This window comes from Haemorhous mexicanus, chromosome Z (assembly GCF_027477595.1).
Source record: "Haemorhous mexicanus isolate bHaeMex1 chromosome Z, bHaeMex1.pri, whole genome shotgun sequence".
NCBI classification, from domain to species: domain Eukaryota; kingdom Metazoa; phylum Chordata; class Aves; order Passeriformes; family Fringillidae; genus Haemorhous; species Haemorhous mexicanus.
Genome location: NC_082381.1, coordinates 60827032 through 60852832, shown reverse-complemented (window position 1 = coordinate 60852832; position 25801 = coordinate 60827032). Strand labels below are relative to the sequence as shown.

Sequence of the window (25801 nt, the reverse complement as noted above, 5' to 3'; positions counted from 1 at the left end):
CTGCGCTATCACAACAGGCACACAAACTCTCGCTCTCTCTCCCTTTGCGGGGGGGGGGGGGGGGGGGGGGGCAGTAAATGGGGGGATGGCTGCCCGAAGCTTCGCAGTGCTCCTCCACCCTTCAGCCTGGCCTACCTCCCTCCAGCCGCATGGCTCCCCTCCCCCGCCCAGCTCGGAGCCGGGCAGGGGAAGGTCTGTTCTCTTCCAAGACCGGAACCCAAAGAGAGTTTCCCCTGGGAGTTCACAGCTTTTAACCCGCTGTGTTCTCAGAGGCGTATCCATGCCCTCAGTGGACAAACCATGTGCTAATATTAAAATCTGAAAACCGATTGGTGTGACCACACCATCCCAAAAAAACTCATTTCCTCTCAAACCACAACATTAGCCTTTATGATCTTTGTGCCACTTGATCTAAAGATGTTATGTGGTTGAATCTTCTTAAGGAGTTCTTGCAAACATTTTGCTTATCAAGGAGCAGCTTTACCCAGTAAGTAAATGAGAAGGTGTTTTTAACTGAGGGAGAAGGGTTACACAAGAGCATGGATTGAACAGTTTATTTCTGCTGAAAGTAACACAGCTGTCTTGTCTGTCTCTTCATTACTTAGGGGCCTGGACCCTAAGATAGATGGAAGCTAGTAGAAAAAAGATCTGTGAAGGGCAGGATTTATATTTTTTACACTGCAGTGAAGCTGAGCAAAAATTCAGTGTTTCTAATACTCTACACGTGTCTTCGTAATTAGTTGAAATTTATTAATTGTGCTTGTGATACAGATTGAGGTTCCTCACAGTACAATATGTTACATGCTTGAGTGTGTACTTAGTTATGGAGAGAATAATCTTGTGAGTATCTTCACAAACAGGATTTTAAGAGTCTGGTAGCCAGGCAAGAATGCTGAGGTGTAATTGTTACAGTTAGTGTGAGTTAATCATAGTTTATTAGCTCAATTAACAATCCTTAAATTAACTGAATTTCTTTATTGTGTCAAAGTACCAGGGTATATTAAGTTGATTTAGTATGTGGCTGTTTTTAGAGCAGCTTATCTATTAAAACCGGTGTGTTTTGGTGAGATGTTTTGGTTAAGAGAAATTTTTTGTCATTGTAATTTATGCAATAATAACTTTCTTGTGGCTAGTGCTTGAAATCAGACATTGGCAAAAATAATCCTGCAGCTTTTCTCATAGCTGAACCACTTGGATATGGATTTTTCTTGTCTCCTTACCCTTTTGCATAAGGAATATAGGAAATCAGATATATTTCAAACTATTACCCTTTCACAGTAAAAAAATTAATTCCAAAGAAGAGACAGCTTTAAGCTTATAGGAATGAATACGAGCACTGTGATTTCTTATGCTTGTCACCCATAGACAAAATGAGGATTAAGCAGTTGATAAGAGTTTCCTTTTGACACTGACTTTCTATATGCATAATTTAATTTCATATGTTTACATAGCAACTGCAAGTTAATTGGTAAATCAAGTTATGCTTTTGGTAATGGGCTTCATCTGTGATGTAGTGAAGGGTGATGCAGGTGACATCTGACACTGTGTGCTTGTATGAGTTGGCAGAATTAATACTAATTTGTGTGTTTAGCTGGTACAGGGCTGTGTTTGGGACTCAGTATGAGAATAATGCTGATACCACACTGATGTTTTGGTTGTTGCCAAATAGTGCTTAATATTAATCAGGAACTTCTCAGTGTTTTGCACCCTTCCAGTAAAGAGATGCACAAAAACCTGGGAGGGAGATGACCCGAACTGGCCGAAGGGCTGTTCAGTACCGCAGAATGTCATGCCCAGTATATAACATGGCTGAATTACCCAGAAGGGTGGCTGGTGACAGTTCGTATTGTGTGTTGTGTATCACCTGGGATTTTTTTGGGTTTTATCGCTCTCTCTGATAATAATAAATAAAAATAATTTTTACTTAGTTTCAATTATTAAGCTGTTCTTAACTTGTGAATTTTTTTTCTTTTTCACTGATTCTCCTTCCAATCTCATTATGGATGGGGGAAGTGTGATCAGTTGTGTGGTACTTAATTGCCAGTTTGGCACCCAGTGTTTTTGGCGTGAATGGTTGAAGTAACTACAGATCTGATCAGAGCGTGTCAGAAGAAATTTGTTACCAGCAGTTTTTTTGTAAGGTTAGTGAAGAATTTTGTGAATGGCAGATGGCACATAGTGATTTATACTTGGAAATTGCAGCACCTTCTGATCTGAAGGTAATGTTTATCTGTCACTTGCCTAAAGTTCAGTCTTCTTTCATGAGTACTGTATCCTGGTATAAAATGGAAATAACTTTTTCTTTTAGTCAGTCTCAATGTAGAAATGGAAATCAGAGGAAATACTGATTTTATGTGTATAGCTTACTTGTTTTTTTCTCTGTTGAAGTTTTCAGAGAATGAGCAGGAATATAGTCCTGTTGTTAAACTGCTGATAGTGGGAACTAGAAAATCCAAGTGCTCTTCCTCTGTATTTGCAGTGTGAGTGGGAAGCGAATAATTGGTTGTCATGGTTTAATGTAGTTTAGTTCTTAGTTAAGGAAAAAAAATTCACGAGCTATGGAAGTGATTCTCTGTAAGGACCTTAGGAGCTTCCTTCGCACCTGGCAGAACCAATCAGCTGTCTTTGAATTTAATAGGGTGTCAAGAGAGCTGACTATGCCTTTGTGAAATCACACTTAAAGACGAACAAGCCCTGGGAAAAAGTCTCTTGCTTCTGGCCTTGGAACAGGTAACTGGACGCTGGCTGGGCCAGGCCCTGCTCCGCCGCGGGGCCCATGTGGCCTGGCAGGGCCGGGCCCTGCTTTGCTGCAGCGTTGGCCTTGCTGGGACCTGCTCCGCCGCACGGCCAGGCTGGCCCGTGGCATGGCTCAGCTGAGATTCTGCTACTGCTGAGTTCCAGCCATTGCTGGTGGTCCTGCCCACTCTGCTCAGCTTCAGGTGGAGCACTCCACTCCAGCCATGAGCTGCCTGGCCATCCTTCTGGTGCTGTGGAGAATCATGCAGCTGAGAACAGAGGGGTCTTGCAGCATTTTGCAGAAAAGCAGCCCCACAGCTGGAATTGAGCACAGCAGGGGCCAGAACTAACAGCCATGCAGCCAGAATGGCTGCTGCCTGGCAGATATCATCTATAGGCCACGGCAAGATACTAACTCTTTTAGCGCACAGATGAAACGTGCAGACATCAATCCTCTCTCAAGTGAGAGAAAAAGGAAAGGGTGAAGACATGTAAAGAAAATAACATGGAGACACCCAAGGTCAGTGAGGAGGGAGTGAAATCCCACATGGGAGGATAATGAGGAGATGTTTAGTCTTGGGCTGAAAATCTCTTGTAAGGCTATGGTGAAGATGTAATTGTTAAACCAGACTTTTTTTCTGTAACTCATGGAATGCATTTGGGGGGATGTAGCATACTAACTACAGCCATGAGAAGAAGCACCAGTGTTGAAGCAAGCAGATGTTGAAGTAACTGTGATCTAATGAGAAGCCTGAACAGAGATATGTGAGAGATGAGAAACCTGGCCCCAGGGATGGGAGAAGAAAAGCTCTGTTCCCAGAGATAAAAGAACTTTTGTTTCTATACTAGAACAGCTTATCTTTAAAATTGCACCCCATTAAACTGAGATGACCCATGGTGGTAGTTGTGGGAAGACTACCAAACCGTGGCAAGAACTTCACGATTGCGGATTTCTGGATGGCTGCTATTCATGGAAATTAAAAGTGTGAGAGAACTGTTTCTTGTGGAGAAGTCTCCATGGCATAGCAGGAGAGACTCCTCTCCCTAAGTGAACTGAAGAAAGATTATTTTCAAAGTGGTAAACTGACTGAAAATACCAGATATGTCTCTTTATGTTGTATGCAGGAAAAGAAAGAAGAGTTGGGGGGAGGAGAAGTGTTCTGAAAGTTTTTTCTGATTTCTTACTATTTCTTCTTCTAGTTCTGTTAATAAAGTTTTCTTTATACCCTTTAAAGTTTTGAGCCTGCTTTGCTCTCTCCCTAATCCTTATCTTGTATCAAAAAATGAGTAAATTATTCTAAAGGGTGCGCTGGCATTTGGCCACTGCTAGACCCATTACACTGTTTTTCTCCATTTACTGAATGGAAATAGTGATATTTTATCAAACATTTGTTACTCTGCGTTATGCCTGTGTAATGTAATTTTCTAGACAGAGAATGTGCAGATAGATCTACACAGGAAGATCATAGGTTAACTTGGAAACATGCTGTAAGAGCAGAGGTATGGATTGGACTGTGTGCTTGTCATTTACAATAGTGTTTGTGCTGGGTAGAGCCTGAGTATTCTCAAAGGAGTGAGGATACAAATAAGCATTTGTTTTGTGCCTTTTATACTAGCATGGGCAGATAATTGTAGATTTTTTTTTCAGTTTGAAACCATGTATGTTGAATGTCAGAATTGGTTTTACAGATTATTCTCTACAGTGTATGATTTTTTTTTTTTTAACAGGTAGATTGAAATTGAACCAGAATGGCTGCTGTTACCTCAGATAATCCTCCAAACCCAAGCTGCAAAATCATGACTTTTAGGCCTTCAATGGATGAATTCAGGGAATTCAACAAATACTTAGCACACATGGAATCACAAGGTGCTCATAGGGCTGGAGTTGCAAAGGTAAACATGTATAACATAGAAGAAAAATGCTCCTAATACCTGATCTTCCATTACTTGTGTTTTGCTGATTACAAACCTGATCTTTTTATTTATTTTTTTTTCAAATGATTTGCAAGGAGTCGGTAATGATTTGTTACTACTTTAAAAAAGAGCCTTTTGGTGTCTCTGATATTTCATGCAGACTAATGAAGGTGTTGTGTAGTGTTTTCTTTCTAACTGTAAGTTGTTTACAAGTTTACAATAGCAAAATAGGATCTCTTTCTAAGTAGATTCAGACTGTTTTTGGTCAAATCAGAGCAAAGCAGGGAGTTGATAGTGTGAATGAAAGTAGTCCCGATATACCAGGTGCTGAACTTGGTGTTTTAGGGATGTGTAAAGCTTTCCTGGAGCAAATAATCCCACTTCATTATGGCGAACATAAAGATGGTAAGGCAGTGTTTGAATGGAAATAGTTTTCTTGTTCTTGTTAGTGAGAATTTCAGGCACACTAACTGTGGCTCTATGGCTCTTTGAACAATGGCACATCCAGGACCTTAGAGCATGAGTTCCTTCCCTATCAGAGAGGGATAGTCAGAGGTTCAGTCTGACATAATTTAGTGATACATCATATAATTGTTTATGCTGTGTCCGTTTTGCCACTTTTCAAAACAGCAGAAACCAGTGCAAATCTAGAATTACCAGCTTAGTTATTTTAAGTACTCTGTGGGAGCAGCTATCTCCATCACTGGGTTTTGAAGCTAATGTTGCATGGTCAAGACAATTAGAACCCGAGTGAGGCGGAACAAAACTTAGAATTCTTGTTTTCCCCTCTGCCTACTCCTGCCTCCTGCTTCCTGTGAAACAAAGCAAAATTGAACTCACTCTTTGAAAACCTTGCAAGTTGTTTTTTTTTTTTTTTTTTAATTTCAGCTGATAGAGTACATAGGTTATATTCTCAAAATTTTCCCTGCAGACAGAAGTAGAAATGTGATAAATAGACAACAGTGGAAGGCCTGTGCTGAATTTTTCCTATGTTCAGCTGTGTTGTGGAACCTGTTTGTCTGTAGGGGGAGGACATATTGCAGTCCTTTAATCTTGACTAGTTACCTTCATTTTAATGATATCTTCTTGCTTGGTTGAACAGCAGTTAAAGCATCTCTTGCTGTTTTCAGTCTGTCAGGTACTTTCAACACATTACTAGGTTGTCTTGAGAATTTTATATTATGTTTTTCACTGTATTTTGATAATATCTCAAAAATTTATAAATAAAATAAAAAGTTAAATAAAATATATAAATATATAGTATATATATTTGTATACTATATAAATAATAGGTAATATAAATAAAATTGAAAGTTAACCAACTAAGTATTTTTTAAAACAAATCTTATTAAGTTAATAATTAATGCTGCAAAAGTTTAAGGAACATTTTCTAAGTTTTTGATATTGGCTTTAAAATAACAGGAAAAAAAATCAGTTTTGATGGTAATAGAAAATTAACTTACAGGGAACCTAATTTTTTTTTTTATTAGTCTGGGATGTACAGTGTCAGGTATGAATGCAAGAAGAATAATGACTACCAGAAGAACTATATATATTTGCAGAAACAGTAATTTAAGCTCTAAACAGAGAACACAATCAGAGTAGGCATACCCAACATTTTAGGTTAAATGTGAACGTGTAAGGGGAGAAGACCTGTTACCTGTGTAGAAGAACATGTGTGTGTAAATGGGGATGAAATGAATATAGGGCTTGCACATGTTAAAAAAACTGCAACCACCACTGAAGTTTTTAATACTATGTCTGAAGCAAGTAATTAAGGTACTAGACAGACAATATCAATCCATTGCCGAAACAGATAAGGTACTATGGCATCCCTTGAGCAAATTGGCAAAAAAATTGCCATTAGGCTTTTGAAATTCTGAAATGAGCTTTAGGTACAGAAAATATATTTTAGTCTTACTGTTACAGAGGATTCTATACTTAAAAAGGAAGACAAAGGCTGAAAACAATAGGACAAATGACAAACAAGGGACTCTGCTAGATTAGTTGTCTTTACTGGAGAATGAGGTGTTTAGAAAACTCAAATTGCATTGATGCAGAGCAAAAGAATTAAATGAATTTGCAGTCACACTGGCAAGTAGAGAAGTAATTTCAGAACACTATGCTGAAAATAGATACTGGCAAGTGCAAGGAAAACAACTTTCAAATGAGTTGGGGGGTAATAGTTACATATTATAAGTAGTAGCCAGTGCCATTCAGAATCAGATCTATGGGAGATTACCAGTATATGAAAGAGGATTTAACAGAAATTTATGTGCTGTCAGTACTGACGTGCAGTCTTCATGCAGGAGACTGACTCGTATAACTAAAACATCCCTATTTAAAACTGTATGTTTATCACACTAATCTGTATTAATATGCTTAGGATCTTTGATAAATAAATAAATATGTAAATGGAAAAGTCTTGCCTTAGGTTTTTCCTTTTTCATATTTGAGCATTCAGCAATGTGATTGATGGATTTGATCTAGGTTGCTCCCATTGAATAACTCTAACTTGATAGACTTAGAAGACGCTATTTTTACTAAAGGAAATATGAAGAGTCTTCAGTGGGATGGGTCAATGGTAAAACCATGGAGACCTAGTCATTATTTCCAGCTGTTATACTGGCTAGTTGTGTGTTCCTTTGAACATGATATATTAACATCTTCAGTCTTTGTCCTCATCTTCCTTAGAAAATACAAATTCTTTGGGGCAGGAAGTTTATTGTTATCTTCTTTTAAAACTTTTTTTTTGCCTGTCGATTCCCATTGAATTCACTTCTCTAACCAGCACTTTTAATTATAACAGTAATAAACATACTCTAGTTAGCTGGAAGGGGATATTTTGAACCCATACTCATAAACATATTTTTATTGCTTAAAGAGCATTGACCTTGAACTAAATAAGATAATGCAAATTTTGCTTTTCAGTATTCATATATTTGAGCCAAACCTCTGACTTCATGCTTAATAATCATGAAAATGGAAATCTCTATGCACTTACTTGATTTCTATGCATATTTTCTGAATGCCTGACTTCTCTACTTCCAAACTAACATTTCATATTTTGTTAATGTGAGTATAATTTAAGTGTGCTGTGAAAGAAATAAGTAGGAATCACAAGATGATTGGATTATTTTTTTTCTCTGAAAGGAAACAACACTGAAACTTGCTTAAATAGTTCTTGTACAGCAGAAGTCCTGTGGAAGCTGAGAGGGGAAAGAGGAAAGAGGTAGTTGCATTTGTGTAAAAAACTAGATAAAAACACCTGTTTATGCGTAAAATAAAAACATTAGCTATGTAAGTATGTTACTATTAGATAAATTTCCTTTGGCTTGATGTTTGTCTTTCACTGTGTGCTTTTAGCTCTCGTGGTCTGGATGGACTGAATTTCTTATGATTGTTTGAGTACATTAACATTAGAATATGCCTATTTGTGATTGTTTTCCAAAGCTAGCAAATGATCCTAGGATCTATCTGTTTTAGAATTTATTAGTTTTATGGAGAGATGAAATAGTGAAATTTCTAATGGACTCCTATCGATGGAATCCTAAAATGCTTGTAAGAAAACAGTCTAGCTGTGTCGCTTAAGGACTGCCTCATTGTGATCACATTATTAAAAGTATTAGAGAGATACTCTGCCTGAATTAAGGTGCAGACAAGAGCATATGCTGAAGTCAGAAGTATGAATTTTGTTTAACAGCATATGAGAGGTAGAGAGATAGAAACAGAAAAGGAGGGGAGAGAAAAAAAGGGGGAGACAAAGAGAGTGACAGAGAGACAGGTTAAGTAGAAATATCACCACTGTGGTTTCCATCTTCACCACCTTCTTATGGTCTTCTTGGTAGTGAGGGTTCCCCAAAAAGCACAGAATTCAGTAGATTAATATACATTTGGACCAGGTGGGAATACCCAGGTAGCTGACCTCAGTGATGGGGGCGAGTTTGATAGTGTCGCTTGGATCAGACTCTGGATCTGTTGCATCCCTTTCCCTCAGGGAAAGGAGGATGTGGGTGCTTCAGGGTTTTTGGTGGCTTATGACACCTCCTCAGCTGCCTCTCAAATGAATGCCCTGTGGAAATGGCCATCCAGAGGTGGAAGGGATTTGCAACTGAGCCAGTTGAGTGTAAGGGAGGATGGGTGTTCACTCCTTCTGCTCAGAGGTTATGCTACACTCCCAAAAGTTCTCCTTCTCCCTGCTGGCGGCGTGTGAGCAAACCTGGCCTCAGCAGATGGGCCTGTGGGCTACGGTCTCCCCCACCCCAAACCAACCAGAGCTGATTTTCAGGACAGCTGCTGGGTTTAGCTTTCTTGTGGATGCCTTCTCCCTCAGCCTTGCTTACTTCTCCCTAGACCTGAGATAACTGAAGAATCATGTCAGATGAACTGTAGTATCTTATCTTTCTTTAGATGCTTGAACTCACAGTCCAAAGTTCCAGGCATATTCAGGGAGGGGTGGGCTTGGGTGAGCACAGTTTCTTTGTACAGTTTTACCACAGCGGGGAAAAAGTCCTTGAGAACCATGTTTAAGCCTTTAACCTTAAAATTTCAGTCTCTCACACTACCTCTAAATTATGAATTAATTATTCAGATAATATCATTCACTTGTTGCATGTTTATAAGAGCTGTCCTACTTTGTTGTAAGATACTTTAAAAGTTTCCAAGCCACCATTCATGTAAATTTGATTTGAACTTAGCAGAAGAATAAAAGTATTGAGTAGATCAAAAAATGTGTCATTAAGCCTTTGGACAAGTAGAAATTCAAAAACGAAACCAAGCCAAAAAATATCTATATAAAATTTTTTGTTGCTCTCTTTTAGAAGTGGTACATCTAGAGTTATTTGTTTTCTACTGAAATAATATATGCAGGAAATGTTCAGAATTACTCAGCCTGTTAAAGAATACTGGTGTGACTACAGGCTTCTTTGAAATTCTTACTGATTTTTTTTGCTAACACTTCAGAATCTGCTGAGGAGTTTTCATAGACCGTGGGTAGTTCTGTGGTATTTGAAATAAATACATTAACTTTACAGCTGGTTAATCTGCACATAGCTTTTATCTTCAATTATAAGGATGAAATAATGTAATTATAAAAGCTAATGTATCTAAATTAGTGCACATGCTTACTGTAATAGAGCTGTACCCTGTAGTTTTATGGGGAGTAAAAGGAACAGATTCGGAAATCTAAAACAATTGTATTTTTTCCACTCTTCAGTAAAATAATAGAGTTATACATACTGTTTATACCAAATAATGTTTAGACAGTGGGCTGACAGGTTTTTTTTTTTTAGGAATTTTTATTTTAATTGAGGATAAAAATTTTATATCTTTGAATCTTTAGGTGTGGAAAAAACATCTGAGATCATTGAGCCCAACTTTTGACTTAGCACCTGCATGTTCACCTCTAAACTGTATCTCCAAATGCAACATCCATATTTTTTTTAACATTAAATGTATATGATGTTATGGATTGCAAACTATTTGTCAGTTATAAGGCTTTCTGATTGGAAAAAATATGTCAGCTCTATTATAAATGTGTATTTTTGCACACTTGCCTAAGAATTGCTGTAGATTGGTGAGTTGCTGCTTCTGAATTGAGGTGATACTGGGCATTTTCTGAATGGGTTTTTACAGTGTCTAGGAGCACTTACAGTATCAGTTAATGTGAAACAGCTGGTACCCAAATGTTCCTTTGATCATGTGGGCATATTCAACTGTTCCTTCAATTTTTTTCAAGGATGTTTTGAATTGTTATTGCAACTGTACTTTTTTGTTTTGTTTCCTGTATGTAAAGGTTATCCCACCAAAGGAATGGAAGCCGAGAAAACATTATGATGATATTGAAGATTTGGTGATTCCTGCTCCAATTCAACAGATGGTCACTGGCCAGTCTGGACTTTTCACACAATACAATATTCAGAAAAAGCCCATGACAGTGAAGGAGTTCAAGGATCTAGCCAACAGCGACAAGTATGTATTCTTGCTTAGTGAGACTAATATTTATCTTCACATGTTGTGGTTTTTTTGAATTGTGCAAGGCTGCTGGTGATTTCTTTTACTTTTTTTCCTGTCTTTCAAGGTGTGGAAGGGTACCGCAGTGTGAGTATTGTTTGTGTTTGTTGTTGAAAGCATCTGATACCATGGCAGCAAGAAAGCATCTGAAGAACCTGAGACATGATGCTTTCTGTCTACCTTTTTTCCTTTATCTTCCAGAAGATATAGAAAATAGTGAAGATAATACAGATGTGTATCTGAGTTTTAATTTGATTACACCTATTAATGTTTAATTCCTAGATACTAGAATGGCCTATCACCATGTAATTCTGAAAACTCCAATATTTTTTATAACCAATCCAGAAGCTTTTGCACTAATCTAAGACAACTCAATGGTATTTAGTGAATGTCAGTGTTATGCTTATGGCAAGATGGGTATTATGGAAGGGGGAAAAATGTTTGTGAAGGGCTGGGCACTGTACTGCAGTGTTTCAAGTTGTTCAGCATTCCAAGAAGAGGGAATTGATAGAAGGAATTCTTGCCTGTCATTTTGGTCACATAACAAGAATATATTTTACTTGACTATCTCCTCAAAACTGGTTTCTGGAAGATGAGTCCAAGGATCTTAGAAAGAAAAGATACTTGAATGAGAAAGGTAATACTGCCTTAGTTTGAAGGCAAGTTTCTGTTATAGGTTAATTAAGAAATTAGATCTAAGAATAGAAGCTGTTATCAAGATCAGAAAAAACTAGGACATCTAAAGCTTTTAAGGAGGCTCCAAATGTTCCATAGTATCCATGCCTTCATGACAGTGCAAAACTGACAACCTTTTTTCTTTTTATTTTTTCAATTACAAAGAATAGTACATATATATTACTTGTGCAAAATTAAGTTTGGTGCACAGTATTCTTTCTCTGGTAATTGGAAATAGAAACCTATTTTGTAGTTCTTGAAATTATTTGTTTAGTAAATATTAGAGGTGAGAGTAAATCATATAACCTATATGGTATTTGATGTGATTTTCAATAATACTTTTTCATAGGTGTTAAAGTTTACATTTTATTTACCCCTAATAAGTTGAGGTACACTAATTTCTTAAAATAATTAATGCAGAAATGCTTCAAAGTTTTTCATATGTATCGTAGTGTTTGTTATGTTTATTATATTCATCATGAAATATATTTTGGAAACGTTTCTAATTTCAATTTTTATGGTTTTTACTGAAATCAAATGGCAACTTAATTTTGCATAAAAATGTAGAACAGTTGGGAGGACTTCCTGTCTATTACTAGCTGTAGGTCTTTCCAAGTATTTGTCACTGCTCTTGAGAAAATGTGACACATAACATTCTATGACACTCTTACTGCAGTTGATATTTCTTAAACTATCAAGTAGCTGAGGGTCTCTGTAGTCCCATAAAAATAATTTTGTTCCTTGAAGGAGAAGATTTCTCTGTTAAAGACTTTTTTTTCTTGAGTATTAGGATGTTACCTATTTCCTTTGGGTAAGAGAGAAGGGCCATCAGCATCTAAATTAAATCACAGCTGCCTTTAAAAGGATCAAGTGTACTCAGTCTAATGCTTTTAATCTTTTATTTGTTTAGACATTTGCAGCTCTCCATTGAACAAAAATGCTTCTCTACTTGACCTCTGGGAAACAGGAGCATATCCACATTCTGTAATCAAGGAGTTCATGTGTCTGTGTTACTCAGGGCCCAACAGAAATACAATCTGATATCTGGAACTATCATTAGAAATAATAAAACAATTCTGTTACTGAGAATGCTTTGGTTAAGATGTGTTTAGCTTTTTTTTTTTTTCTTCTTCCTTTGGTCTCTGTTCAGAGTTATTACATGATGTAAATGTACTTGGTCTCAGTGTTGTATGTTTGGATTTTTTTTCCAGCTGTTCAGAGGTGTAGCATACTGGCAATTCTACAATGAAAGACTAGTTCTCAGTGTTGCAGTAATGGGATGTAAGTTTTCTGAAGACTTAAATATGGAAGTGCAGAGGTCTGACAAAGGATGCTGAGGCAAAGCTGTTGATAGATGTTTCTTTGGTAGTGTGTTGGTGTTGTTCCCACAGCATTTTGAAAGGCTACATGAGTAACCTCTCAAAAGTATTTTCATAAGTGTATTGAAGCATGTCAGTGTGTGTTATGTGTCTTGTGCTGTTACAAATGAGTAAAAAGAAAAGTTCCCTTAAATATTTCTTTTCTCTGCATTGTAGAATATTTTTGGTATCAGCTGTTTGAAATACAACTTTTCTTGAAAGGGTTTTCTGGGGCAGGGAGAAAAGAAGAAGGTATTGCTTTTGCCTGTGAGGGCTGCAAGGCTGAGTTAGTTTACATTGTTCTGAGCCAAGCTTGTACAGGGCTTATATCTGAGTCTTTGTAGAGCTGGAAGTGAGGTAGGAAAAAAATAAATGCTTGTTAATCGTGTTTTCCATATGTGTCTTTTTTTACAGAAGAGAAATAAAAGGGAGGGGCTCAGGCTAAAGATTCTTGGTAAATGGGCTGATTTGCTGCTGGAGACTGAAGCAAATATTGTGTGGGTCGGTGGATGAGCTTAGTGACTGTAGCTGTCAGTTAGGAGGTTTCCATGATATGGTTAATCATGAAACTAAGAATTCAGGACAACTGGTAATTCTTTTGTTTCAGAGAATTTGAAATAAAGTGGCTTCATCTAGAAGGTTCATAGCATAGTCTATTGTCCATGGCATAGAAGCATAGTCCGTTGTAGAGGCAGTTGTTGAAAGATGGTGATGAACCTTTGCCTAACTCTTTCTCTGCAGATACCGCACTCCAAGATATGTAGACTATGAAGATCTGGAGCGTAAATACTGGAAGAACTTGACTTTTGTGGCACCAATTTATGGAGCAGATATCAATGGGAGCATTTATGATGAAGTATGCATAGTTTTCTATGAAGTTTATTCTTTCCAGCCCTCTTTCAAAGGGTACTCAGCTTAGAGGATACACTCTTGCTTTGTGACTGAGAATCTGTCTTTTGAAATCTTTGTGTTACTCCCTAAAGCCTCCAGCCAAGGTTGAAATTAATTCTACATCTGCAAGAGTCAGACAGCTCTGTCCTTAGACAGTAGAATATTGCTACTCTTCCTGATCATGACTCTTCCCTTTCTTCACTTCGAACTCTCCAGAACTTTGAGATTTCTTCCTACTTATTTAATTGTTTATTAATATTCTAGTATGTATGTTTCCTGTGTGTATTTGTGGACAGTTAGAGATATTTTAACTAAGTTTTATTTTAAAATTAAAAGATGGATAGTTTTATATCTCTTCACTGAGGAATATTGGTAGCTGTACTTCATGCTTGGAATGTCTGCAGTTTCCTGGAAATGTACTTGCTCATATTGTTTACCTTTCAATTAAAACAGATGAAATTAAAATTTCCTAAGGAAATTAATTTTGCTGTAACTTGCCAAGATCTCCATGGATAATAAAGGGACTTTTAAAACAGATCTCATTATCCAAAGAATTACAGAATATTCATTGATATCAATTAGGCTATGTAAGTAAGACAGGAACTAGATTTCTAAAGGTTTATTTAAGTCATGAGACTAAGAGAGGATATATTAGCATTTCAGAAAATATTTGACAAACTTGTATGAAAAGAAAGTACCATATGTGAAGTTCTTGGGTTATTTCATGTTCTATGTAACTGCCTTTTCCAATCATTAGAAAAAAAAAAAAAGTATGATTTTGCTGTGGCAGATGGTCTGAGGCTCTCCTGGTGTTTCACAGTTCTTCACGGAAGACGAATTGAAGACTGTCCAGAGATAAATACAGTCAGCCAATATGGCTGAAGGCAGTTCAGTTTTTGCACTGAGTTACGTGATCTTTGAAAGACACCTAAGAATATCCAATGGTATGTTGTTTAGAGAAAGCAAATTGAAAGTCCTTTGTGTGTCCATGTAGCTGCTTTGAGAAATCATTTAGAAAATAATTGAAGATTCTAATTTGGAATGTTTCTGTGAAGAGACATTCCAGGTGGCTGTTGCTTTGTGAAAACCAACACAAGACATAGAAAAAGTGTTTTAAGAAATAGAAGTTTACCCTTTTTCTTCTGTGATTATTGTGTCGTTGTTGTTAGCAGATAATGCCTTATGGTATACCTTTTTACAAAGGTACGCTTTTTTGGATTGTGGGTTTTTTTTGCATTGAGTATCCTAGTTTACTCTTGCATGAGCAATATTTCCAAAGAAAAGAAAATGAATACAATAATATCCAATTTGAAAGGTCTGATTGGTCAAAGAGAAGGTCAGAGATCTCCTTCTTACAGAATTACACTCTTGGAAAGATGAGGAAGGGAGTTCAAGTTAAAAGCAAAGAGGAACATGAGAGAAGCAGCATTTAGGGATCCTAACTCATAGGAGTGCATAGGAGAAGGAAACAAAGCACTGAAAGTTGCAGTGACTGGGGAAGAAAGTAATAAAAGGTAGAATAAAGAAACCTTGATGCCTATAATAAAATGGGTGTCATTTAAAAATAAATAACAAAGGAGAAATGTTAATGAAAGGAGTTGACATTAAGGAATGTGAACAGATTGAGCACTTAATGTGACAGCCAGGTGCTGGTGTACAGGCCACTTGGTGTATAGAGAAAAGAAGGAATATACTCTGGAACCAAAGTGTTGGTGAGAAAGTTACGATGCCACTGATCAATATGTTGTCTCTCAGAATAATTTTACTGCAGTTAATTTTTGGCCAGCAGATGGTGTACTTGCACAACTAATATTTTTTTTTGTCATAGTGCTTGAAGATAGTATTAAGAAGGATCTTTTTGATTTTGTTTGAAATTGGAGATTGTTTTCATGTCTGCATTCAGTTTCCTTCAAGATTGTGATTATTTGGGAAAAGGAGATGAATACAACTCACTGACATTTTGGGCAGCATTCAGGAGAAAGTGTATGATGGGATTAGTTTGTCATGGCAGCTTATTTGCAAGAAACAAAACAAATTCTTACTTTTTAACAAATACATATTGTAGAAAACGGTGTGTTACAGATGTTACACTTAAGGTAAATACCTGACAGAATTCAGGTAAAATCTACTAGGAACCTAAGGAAAATGTGACACATACATGTATGTGGGCCATCAAAATTAGTGAGAAGTACTGCTATGCTCTGTAAAACAGTTTAAGAGTTCATCCGTTACATTTTCTTTTCCACTTGGTGACAATCAATTTTCTATTGAGACATTTGTATCTGAAGCATGATGTAACCTTGATTTTTACGATTTAGATAATTTAAGAAATATTATAGTTGTTTGTGAAATCCAGCACCTTGTTGGCATTGTGCCAGAGAAATTACAGATTTTGTAGTGTTTGCATTTTTAGACCACAGGATGATAAGTTCTGAGGGATTTGGAAGATGGGGCAAATTTTTGTAAAGGCTGTGTTACATGAACCAGAAAAAGACCCCACCAAAAAAACCCCAAAAACCCAAACCCAAATGAAAACAAAGAAATCAAGAAACAAAGCTATAAGTGCATGCTTTGAAGTCTAACAGCTGCAATCAATGGTTCAATTTTATCCTTGTAGTATTTGGATTATTCCAGAATCTGTTTAAAATGTCTTAATTTTTATTTGATGGCTTTGAACTCATATTAAGCCTTTACAAATAAGGAATTAATCTGTGAAAACAAGTGTTCTGTGTATTCTATAGAGCTTTATAGAAAATAAATTCTATAATTTGAGAAGGTTGAAGGTTTGCTGGAAATATTATTCTGTTATTTACATTCTAATTGCTGTTATGTTTAATGGTGGTGCTTTGTAGGAGAGTGTCTGTGTAGGTAACTCTAGAAAAGGCATGATTCCTATGTGGACTGATCTAGCTACTGGGGAGGGGTGAAAATCTTCTTGGTTTCAAAAGTAGTTCCAAAGAAAAGTGGCTGATTTGAAGTTTATAACGAGTCCTAAAACGTGTCTGACTTCAGTGCTGACAATGGCGTCTGCTGTTCTGCAGAGAAAAGCCACGTTTGGAAGAAGCATGTATAAATACTGTTTTGTGTCTCCCTCACCAGTCTCCTCAGCTGCCGTCTGAAAGACACACTTTACTTTCATTTTTATCCTCTTAGTTTTATTTCTCCTAACAGGACAATTCCTAATTCCCAACTTGTCCAGTGTATAAGGTGTGGGGAGCATAGGGCAGGAGGTCTCTGCAGGGGGATGTAGATAGGATGGATCTGTGGGCTAAGGACAGCTGCATGAGGCTCAACAAGGCCCTGCTGGGTCCTGCCCTTGGGTCACAGCAGCCCCAGGTAGTGCCACAGGCTACAAAGCTGCCCACAGGAAAAGGACCTGGGGGTGCTGGTGACAGCAGCTGAACATGAGCCAGCAGTGCCCAGGTGGCCAAGAAGGCCAACGGCATCCTGGCCTGTACCAGCAACAGCGTGGCCAGCAGGAGCAGGGCAGGGATTGTCCCCCTGTACTCAGCACTGGTGAGGCCACAACTCAAATCCTGTGCTCAGTTCTTGGGCTCTCAGTTTAGGAAGGACATTGAGGTGTTGGAGTGTGTCCAGAGAAGGGCAATGAAGCTGGTGAAGGGTCTGGAGTAAAAATCCTATAAGGAGCAGTTGAGGGAGCTGGGGTTGTTTAGCCTGGGGAAAGGAGACTGGGGAAGAGAGGGACCTTATCACTCTCTACAGTTGCTTGAAAGGAGGTTGTAGCCACATGGGGGTTGGCCTTTTCTCCCAGGTAGCAAGCAACAGGATTAAACTGCCTCAAGTTGTGCCAGTGGGGAGATTCACTTTGGATTTTAGGAAAAACTTTTTAGTGGAAAGGAAATAGTACCAATCACTGGGGCAGGCTTGCCCAGGGAAGTACCTGTGTTGCCATCCCTGACCATATTTAAAAGACCTGATGGTATGGCGCTTGGGAACGTGGTTTAGCCTCGGCAGAGCCAAGTTAATGGTGGTTTTGGATGATATTAAAGGTCTTTTCCAACCTAAATTATTCTATTCCTTCTATTCTATTATGTCCTTTTCTGTGATCTACTCATCATTGAGATCAATGTGAGCAGCAATGTAGGTTCTGTTGTGATTTCCAAAGAATCTACTTGCCCACCCTTCAAAAGGGGGCTTAAAAAGCAATGACCCTATCTTTAGAAATGATAAGTAAAAACAATCTAATGAGGAAGATTGTATTTCCTAATCTGTGCGTTTATGCTGTAGAGATTTTGTTTCTAGCATTTTTCTTCCTCTGTTTTAATGACTTCCAAGGCGCAGTAAAAGCCTGGAAGTAGCTTTATTGTGTGCATTGATGTGAGTGAATGGTTATGGGGAGAGAGGAGTGGGTTACCAAGCACAAATTTTTTTCTAATGTTTGTTGTGTTCCTTTTCACTCTGTCTCTTAATTAGGTTTTTAACTCCTCTTTAGATTTGGGGTTGTTACAGTCAGCCATAAGGGCTCTTCAGTCTTAGTTGTGCGACTGATGTCTTGTTCACCAGATTAGTATTGAGATGAAGCTGTGAGATAATCAGAGGAAAAATGAAACACTGAAAAAGTATTGTGTGTAATAATGTATGCATACAGCAATCATGTTCACGATAGTGTTGACTGGTTTAAGTAAAGTGAAAAGACTAGCATCATTTCACTTTTGTAAGTACATTAAAAAAATTAATAAAACATTGTTGCACTTGAAGTTTTTTTTATTCTTATTTGCAAAGAGGTTAGAACTTTCAACTGTGAATTTCACTTTTTACCAATGCACTGAGATAAACGTTATTCTTTGTGGTTTTGGGAAAACAATGGGTCAGTTCCTTCCAAAGTGTGCAGGTGTTCAGATGAGAAATGCTTGTCAAGTGTCCCACTTTGTCTCCACATTGCATTAAAAGCAGATGCAAAGGCTGTTAAGAGTAATAAAGACTCTTTATAGGAATTTACAGTAAGTTTGAATCACCTTCAAAATGAATTAACATTGGAATAGTAGTCTTCTATCTAAACTACTATGTACCTTGTTCTATTTCTTTAAGGAAGTACGAGGTAGGTGTAATATTTGTAGCAATGACTGTAATTGGTAAGGTGTTTCAAGCCTGTTATCTTATAGAAGGAAAACTGCTGAAAAGTGAAATTTTTCTAGGTATTGGGTTGTGTGGTACAATTGTCAGTGGTGACAGGTGTTCTTCAAAGAATTTACCATAAGAAATGTGGATAAATTAGGAACAGTATCTTGACATATTCCTTTGAAATTATTATAGTATTCTGGTAATACTGTGATATTCTCGGGAGAATAAAATTTTATATTTTCGTAACATTGAAAAGATTTTAATGTCTAAATGTATTTGTAAGAAATGACCAGATATGTCATGGTCAAGTAATATATGTGTTGCTGTTCTGACAATTGTTGTTAAATATAGCATAACCTGCAAAAATATACTTAAAATTTCAGAAGTATGGCTATGTATTAACCTAGTAAAATGAATTTTACAGCTGAGGTCTTTTTAGTGTGCATTGCATAGGCTACATCTAAAACTGGTTATACAACTGCTGTAAAAATAAGAATCAATATTTTATGTTAAAATTGTATAAGCATTCTACTTAATGTTTTTGAATATTAAAAAAAGATGTGTGAGGTAAAGTAACATCTTTAATTAATATATAATAATTACTTGTAACAGTCTGGGCATAAATATGAAACTGATTTATTGTTTTAAGTCTAAGGAATGTAAGAGGAGTTGAAATTTATCAGTGTGATTTTAGTGTTTTGGCTAGTTTCAGTGAACATTTCCTTTTGGGCTAAGAATACTTGCCCAAAATAGTCTTTAGGAAAAGGAAGTAGCTCATCTGTCTTGAGTGTAGAAGTTGTTATTGTTTGTTTGGTATTTGAAGCAAGTTATTTGTTCTAGAATTGATCTCCATGATAGGAATTGCTTTTGTTTGAGGGCAGATCACTAGCAGTTTGCTCGGTGACTAGTTGTGATACGATTTGACATAGTGTGCAAGGATGAGATGCGTTGTTTAAGAAAAAAAAATCTCTTAGCTATTTACTTAATTCTTAGTAGAAGACTAAGATTTCAAGATGTTTGGGTTACTAGAAGCTTACATGGGTGAAATGTTGTGATGGGATGAATAATGGGTAAAAAAGCCCATGGCATACTGTTAAATAGAAAGATAACAGATCTTCTGTCTGAAGAAATCTTCAAGTGCAAATTGCTACAGTACTTACACTGTTTGGCCACTGTTAGAGTAACTACCTAGGTTAACAGTTGATTTTTGCAAGTGTTTCTTGTTTTCTTCTAATCCACTGTATGTATCGGTGGTGGAGTCATTGCTCTTTGCTGTATTAATTTGTTTCTCCAAATAAACTACAAAATTTTTAAACAGAGATAAATTTCATGTGATTAAAAAAAATAAAATTTGTAAATTAATTTGAGGACTTTTTACTTAAAAAATTATTACTTCATTTTTTTAATATTACACCTGTATTAGCTTGCTGCTGCTAGTTTTTATATTTGAAAGATTTTACAATTTACTCTTTTGAGTTCAGATTGGTGTTTTTTCTTTTGTTAGGATAGGAATTTTACATTTTTTTACTTTTTAAATTTCAAGTGCCATTTTGTTTCACAAATGCATCGAGCCCAAGGCTTCCATTTTAAAAGAAGAAAAAATGCTGTCTGAAATGAAATAATTCTGTAAACATTGTTATTAATTTGTAAAATTCCAAGTAACTTAGTATTTCTTAATAAGTGAAATAGCCAAATTCAACAGTAGTCAACTTCATACAGATGTTACCTTCTTGTCTATCAATTGTGGCTGCTCCATGAATAACATGCTTGACATAAAGATCTCAGAAAACAAATCAAAACTGAGCGTATTAAATTTTCCTAACTTCTTGTTTTAACCTGTATTCTTACTATTCTAGCTAACTATTAAATATCATCATACTTAGTCTTAATCAGGTGCATCAGGACTGCAGTCTGCCATCAATTCGTACCCCAGTAAGAGTACCAGAACTGTAGATTCAGTGATTGAGCAGAGCAGCTCATGCTTAAGAGTGTGCTTAGAGGCTGTCTTCCCAATAAAACTTGTCTGAATTGAGTTTTTAATAGTTTTTTTTGTGTTTCTTGGTTTTCTGACTGCTTGAGCACCAGCTAATGTCTTCCCTGGAGGTGCTAATAATTGCTGTTATAATGAAGTCTAATTTTTTCTCTTCAATTTTGTAGCTTTGATCTTGGTTATACTGTCTCTTACATGCTGTATTACCTTAAATTAGAATTGCAGTTTGCAGTTGAATCTGAAGTGCTACAAAAGCTACATGTATTGCTTTATTAATGAGTTTTAATATATTAATTTAATGGGGAATAACATAGGGACCAGCTTAAATGCCCTGAAATCAATAGATTTCTTCTGTTGTATATTTTTTATGCAGTACATCATTATGATTAGAAATACATCTGAAGTGATCACTTTAGTTCTTATACTTTCCAGAGAAATGGTGAATTTATGCATGTAAAATAATTTTTAAACCATTTTTTCATGCTATCTGGTATTACTTTGTAAGTAAAAAAAAGCATAGGTAGGTCCTCTGAAACTTAGTGACTTCAGGCTATCAACTCATTGAAGGTTTTGTCTGCAGCTATTAATTCTATTTTTTGTGTACTTTTTTGTATGTCTTATGGTGTTTCAATCCATGTTAGATTTGATATAAAATTGTAAACCAGATAGGAACTTTTTATAGTCTCTGCTCTGAACATCTCAGACTTATAACCTGATCTAGTACTAATTAAGGTCAAGAGAATTTTTCAAGTAACTTCAACTGTCTTCTAAAATGCTTACAATAGACTGTCTTTTGAAAGACTACATCAAGTGTCTATCTTTTGACTGGAACTGTTGTATAAAATTGCATTGCTTTATAAGCTTAGTAATATTTTTATTATGTATCTTTTTCAGGGTATTGAGGAATGGAATATTGCTCATCTTAATACAATATTGGATGTTGTTGGAGAAGAGTGTGGAATTTCTATTGAGGGTGTAAATACACCATATCTTTACTTTGGCATGTGGAAAACAACGTTTGCATGGCACACTGAAGACATGGATCTTTACAGTATTAATTATCTCCATTTTGGGGAGCCAAAGTCATGGCAAGTTATTTATTTTTTATTTTAAGATGACTTCTGTTTATTTCAGCTGACTAAACCAAACAGATGGGTTATAATTGCTTCACAGTGGCAAACTTTACTAAAAAGCTCAGATAGTAGTTCATTGAGGGTTTTTTTTTAAGCTCATAATGCTGTGAAATCACATTTATATATTCTTTTATTTTAAATAGAAAGACAAGTACATAAGACTTACTTGAGTTCAACAGAAAAATATTTGAAAGATACAATATGAGAAGCTTGATATGTTGGGAACCTCAAGTCTATTTGAGGAACTTCTGAAAGAGCTCTTGGAAATCAGTTTTTGGCTCTGTTGCCTTTTGGGGCTACCTACTGTATTTTGTACTTAACATGCATTTAACTGCTTTTTTGAATCAGAGTCATATTATGTACAGTTAACTCAGCTGAACCAGTAGGAGGTAAGATTCAGAGCTAAAGGTACTTCCTGCATATGAAACTCCTACTGTCCTTTCCCTGTAATCTTAGATTTTTGGTTGAACAGCCTTAACAGGCAATTTGGTTTAATACATTGTGATATACATGTATCCCAGCTATGTAAGACAAATAAATTCCTTTTGTTCATAAAATCTTTTTTTTTTCAGAATACCTGTGAAGAGAGTGTAGAATGATTAGAAAGAGATGCAAAAGATAAGTTATGCATAGTTAAATTCTGGCAGTTTCTAGTCATCCGAAAGTGGAGAGAAAATGTATAGCTTGTAATTCCATAAAACATTACTGGTGTTTTTTTATACCAATACAAAATTCAAATATCTATAACGTATTTATACTGTGAGTGTGGTAAATTGGTCAGATGCTCACTCTTAGATCATTGCCTTATGTTTACTTGCTTTGCTTATGTAATGCAGCTCTTGAGTTAAGGCAGAGAAGGTGAATACCACCTATTGTAGTAAAGCAGGTCCATGTGTCCATGTTTGAAATTGATAAATTATATACATAGGTATGTGAGGTTGCATCTGTGATAGAATTAAACATACAGATGGTCTTGTTAACCGTATCATCAATATATTTTTAAAAAATGAATGTAAAGGTAGGTGTTTCCAGAATGTTCCAAGATAATAGGACAATTGTAAATAATATGATGATTGCATAAAGTTGTTTTCTAATTCTTAGGAATTTAAAAAGTGCTGTTTGAAGAAAAACTCACTGCATATTGTGAAATTCCAAACAGTAGAGAACTTAAACTCTGAACCCCTTAGATACATTGGGAAGAAGCTTCTTTAATTATTTTTGAAGGAGATATGAGTCGATAACAGGATAAATGCTTTTTAGTCTACAGATACTTTTTTATGCTTCTAATGAACAAAATCATTAAACACTGATCTCTTCATATTTTGAAGAAATAGTGGTGGATACAAATTAATTTTCTGTACCACATTGGCCCATATTTTTAAGAATTGCAGCATTATAAAAAAGTTGAACAAAAGACAGCTAAAGATTTATTTCATGTTACACATATGTCTGTTACTGGAGAAATGCTGTAATAATTTATGCAAAGTTAATTTATCAGTAAAGTGTGTTGTGTTAATGTGATATGAGTATAGTATTTTCTTCAAGAAAGTAGGGTAGGAGCTGAATCTTATGATACTTATGAAAGATATTTTCTGCTCTTTAATTCAATTGATTTGACCATCCTTAGTGAAACAAAATAACTTGACATACATAGTAGTAATACATGTTCTTGGATTTTACTGGTTTTACATGTGGTTCTTTGAGACAGATGCATTGGTCTTTCAGAGAACTAACATGCAATGTATTTTCTCTGAATTGTGAAAGGACAGCCATTTCCATCTGAGAACCACAATCAGAACTTGTGGCTATCAGCTGAGTCTATCTGCTGTAGCAGTCGTTACAGAATTTGAAGCTTTCTGCAGTGTTTAGGCATAGGTTAACTTGCATTGCATCTTATAATTCACACTTTTACTTCAAGTGGACTTCTCTTAAGGAGAGAAGTCTAGTTCTGTGTTGTTATATGTTATACCAATTCCTTCATTGACTGCTTCATATAAAACATGGAGGGAATATATGTCTGATAACTTACAAAATTAGGATTACAGCTGTTTAGATGTTTATGCATATTTAGATGTTTACGTTTGTGTAACACATAATATGTGTAACGTAATATGTTACATACATTAATTGTATAGATTTTTCTAAACTTGCAAAAATTTGCTAAAGAGGAAATATCTTGAAAGAGAAGAAGGAACTTAAACTTAAAAACCCTGAAATAGGATAATATAAGGCCAGCAGAGGTTTGGGTGTGGTGGGGAAAGATCTACTGGGAAGAGACTTAAAATTACTTTCAATTAGGCAATAATTTTTACTGCAGTTTTCTCTTTCCATTCTGAGAGGAAAGGTACCTTGAAAATGAGGTATCATTTTATATCTCAGTTTTTTAGAAAAAGTTATTATTAGAAAAAGTTCTTATTAGCAAGACAAACCATTGGTGTGATTGGTAGTGTGGCTGTCATTCAGTTATCTCTTGATATTGGTGTATTTTGTAATGGGATTTATAAACTGCTTACTAATTCTAAAAATTCCTTCACTCTGGCATTTGTTGTTACATGTTTTTTTTCTATTGTAATTATTGTTTCAGGGGTATAGGTCTTAAGATAATTTATTTTTGTTTTGTGTAATACTTTGAATTTTGTCATGTCAAGCTTTTAAAGTGCTCTTGAAAATTAATGCTTAGCAGAGATCAGATTTTTGTTACTAGAAGAATTCCTATACTATTACTATATGTACTATATCCTTGGCTAAAATATGGATAATGCTTCAATTTACATTATAAGTTTATAAATTAAAAATCTGAGTAAGACATTCATTTTTTTTGAAAAGAATTCTGGGTTTATTTAGTATCTGAAAACAAGGCTTACTCTTTTTTCTGGTTACCTGACTCATGAAACACAGTCTGTTGAATTTTTTTAAGTGTTGAGATGATATAAATTTTCTTGAAGAAGAATTATAATAAATATAAGGAAGTTTTTCTTAATCAGGGAGAAAGTAATATAATAATATTAGGACAATTTTTTCCTATTTTATTTTAAAGAAGATGTGTAGAGAATATATTATTTTACTTTAGAAATTAGTATTTTAAAATACTTTGCTCAGTTCGTTCACCTTTTATATCTGATGGTGAAGGCCTGAATTTTTTTTCTGCATGAAGAGCTAGGTTTTTTTCTTTTCCTTGAAAGGGGCACAGTTAAAACTTGCAGTGTGATTGATGCAATAATTTAAGTATCAATTTGTATGTTTTCTGTGACGTTCCATCTGGTCTTTGCTTCCTAGCTTTCCTGAAGACTGAAAATGACAAGAAACAATACATTATGTTAAAAAACCTCTCCTGTTTAGTAATGTCTTTCATAAATCACAAAATGCCTTGCAGGGTTGGTCAGTCATATAGTAAACAGGAATAAATGCTACAGAAAATGGAGATAGTTCCTTCTTTGTGACTGTATCAAGAAAAAGAGACCAGATTGTTAGAGAGAATGCTTAGGCAGCCAGAATTAGATGGATTGGGAGAGTGAGACTTGGCCTGACAGTTTATTTAGGTTGTAAGAGGAAATAAATCTTTTGTGACAATGAAAATAAATCAGGGATTTAGGTTCAGGAGCTTTATTCATGATTCCAGTGGATATAGGATGGTAAGATATCTGATCTCTAGGTTGCCTAAAATTTATACTTTGAGCCACCTTACTGTTACCTCTTGATTGCTGTGACTGGAATATTTTTTGTGGATTTGCCAGTATAGAATGTGTATCAATACCTTTTCATCTTGCTTAATGTGGTGGAACAATCAGGAAAGACACATAGTTACACAGCAGGGGTTGTGGAAGTCTTTGAAACATTTCATGTGAAGGCTTTCAGATTTTGAATCGCAGTAGAAGGGAAATAGTAATGGTGTTATGAGTATGGTGAGATAAAAATGAAAGGCATTCTGATATTAGTTTAAGAAAAAATTATAGACAAAAAAGGTGAAGAAGGAAAAGCATACTCAGACTGATGCTAACATTGTATGATTT

General features: G+C 35.8%; 1 protein-coding gene across 5 annotated transcripts in view; it reads left to right on the top strand.

Moving 5' to 3' along the window:
• The window catches only part of KDM4C (lysine demethylase 4C), a 247259-nt gene that overhangs the window by 8733 nt on the left and 212725 nt on the right, over nt 1-25801 (top strand). For 4 of the 5 annotated variants that reach the window (XM_059873485.1, XM_059873486.1, XM_059873489.1 and 1 more), the window contains exons 2-5: nt 4465-4629; nt 10445-10620; nt 13437-13551; nt 21553-21746. In XM_059873485.1, the coding sequence (XP_059729468.1) occupies nt 4486-4629; nt 10445-10620; nt 13437-13551; nt 21553-21746 (629 nt within the window). In that variant the 5' untranslated portion in view covers nt 4465-4485. Of the gene's footprint in view, nt 1-2709; nt 2731-4464; nt 4630-10444; nt 10621-13436; nt 13552-21552; nt 21747-25801 lie in introns of those variants that run through there. The other variant, XM_059873487.1, reaches the window with a different exon arrangement.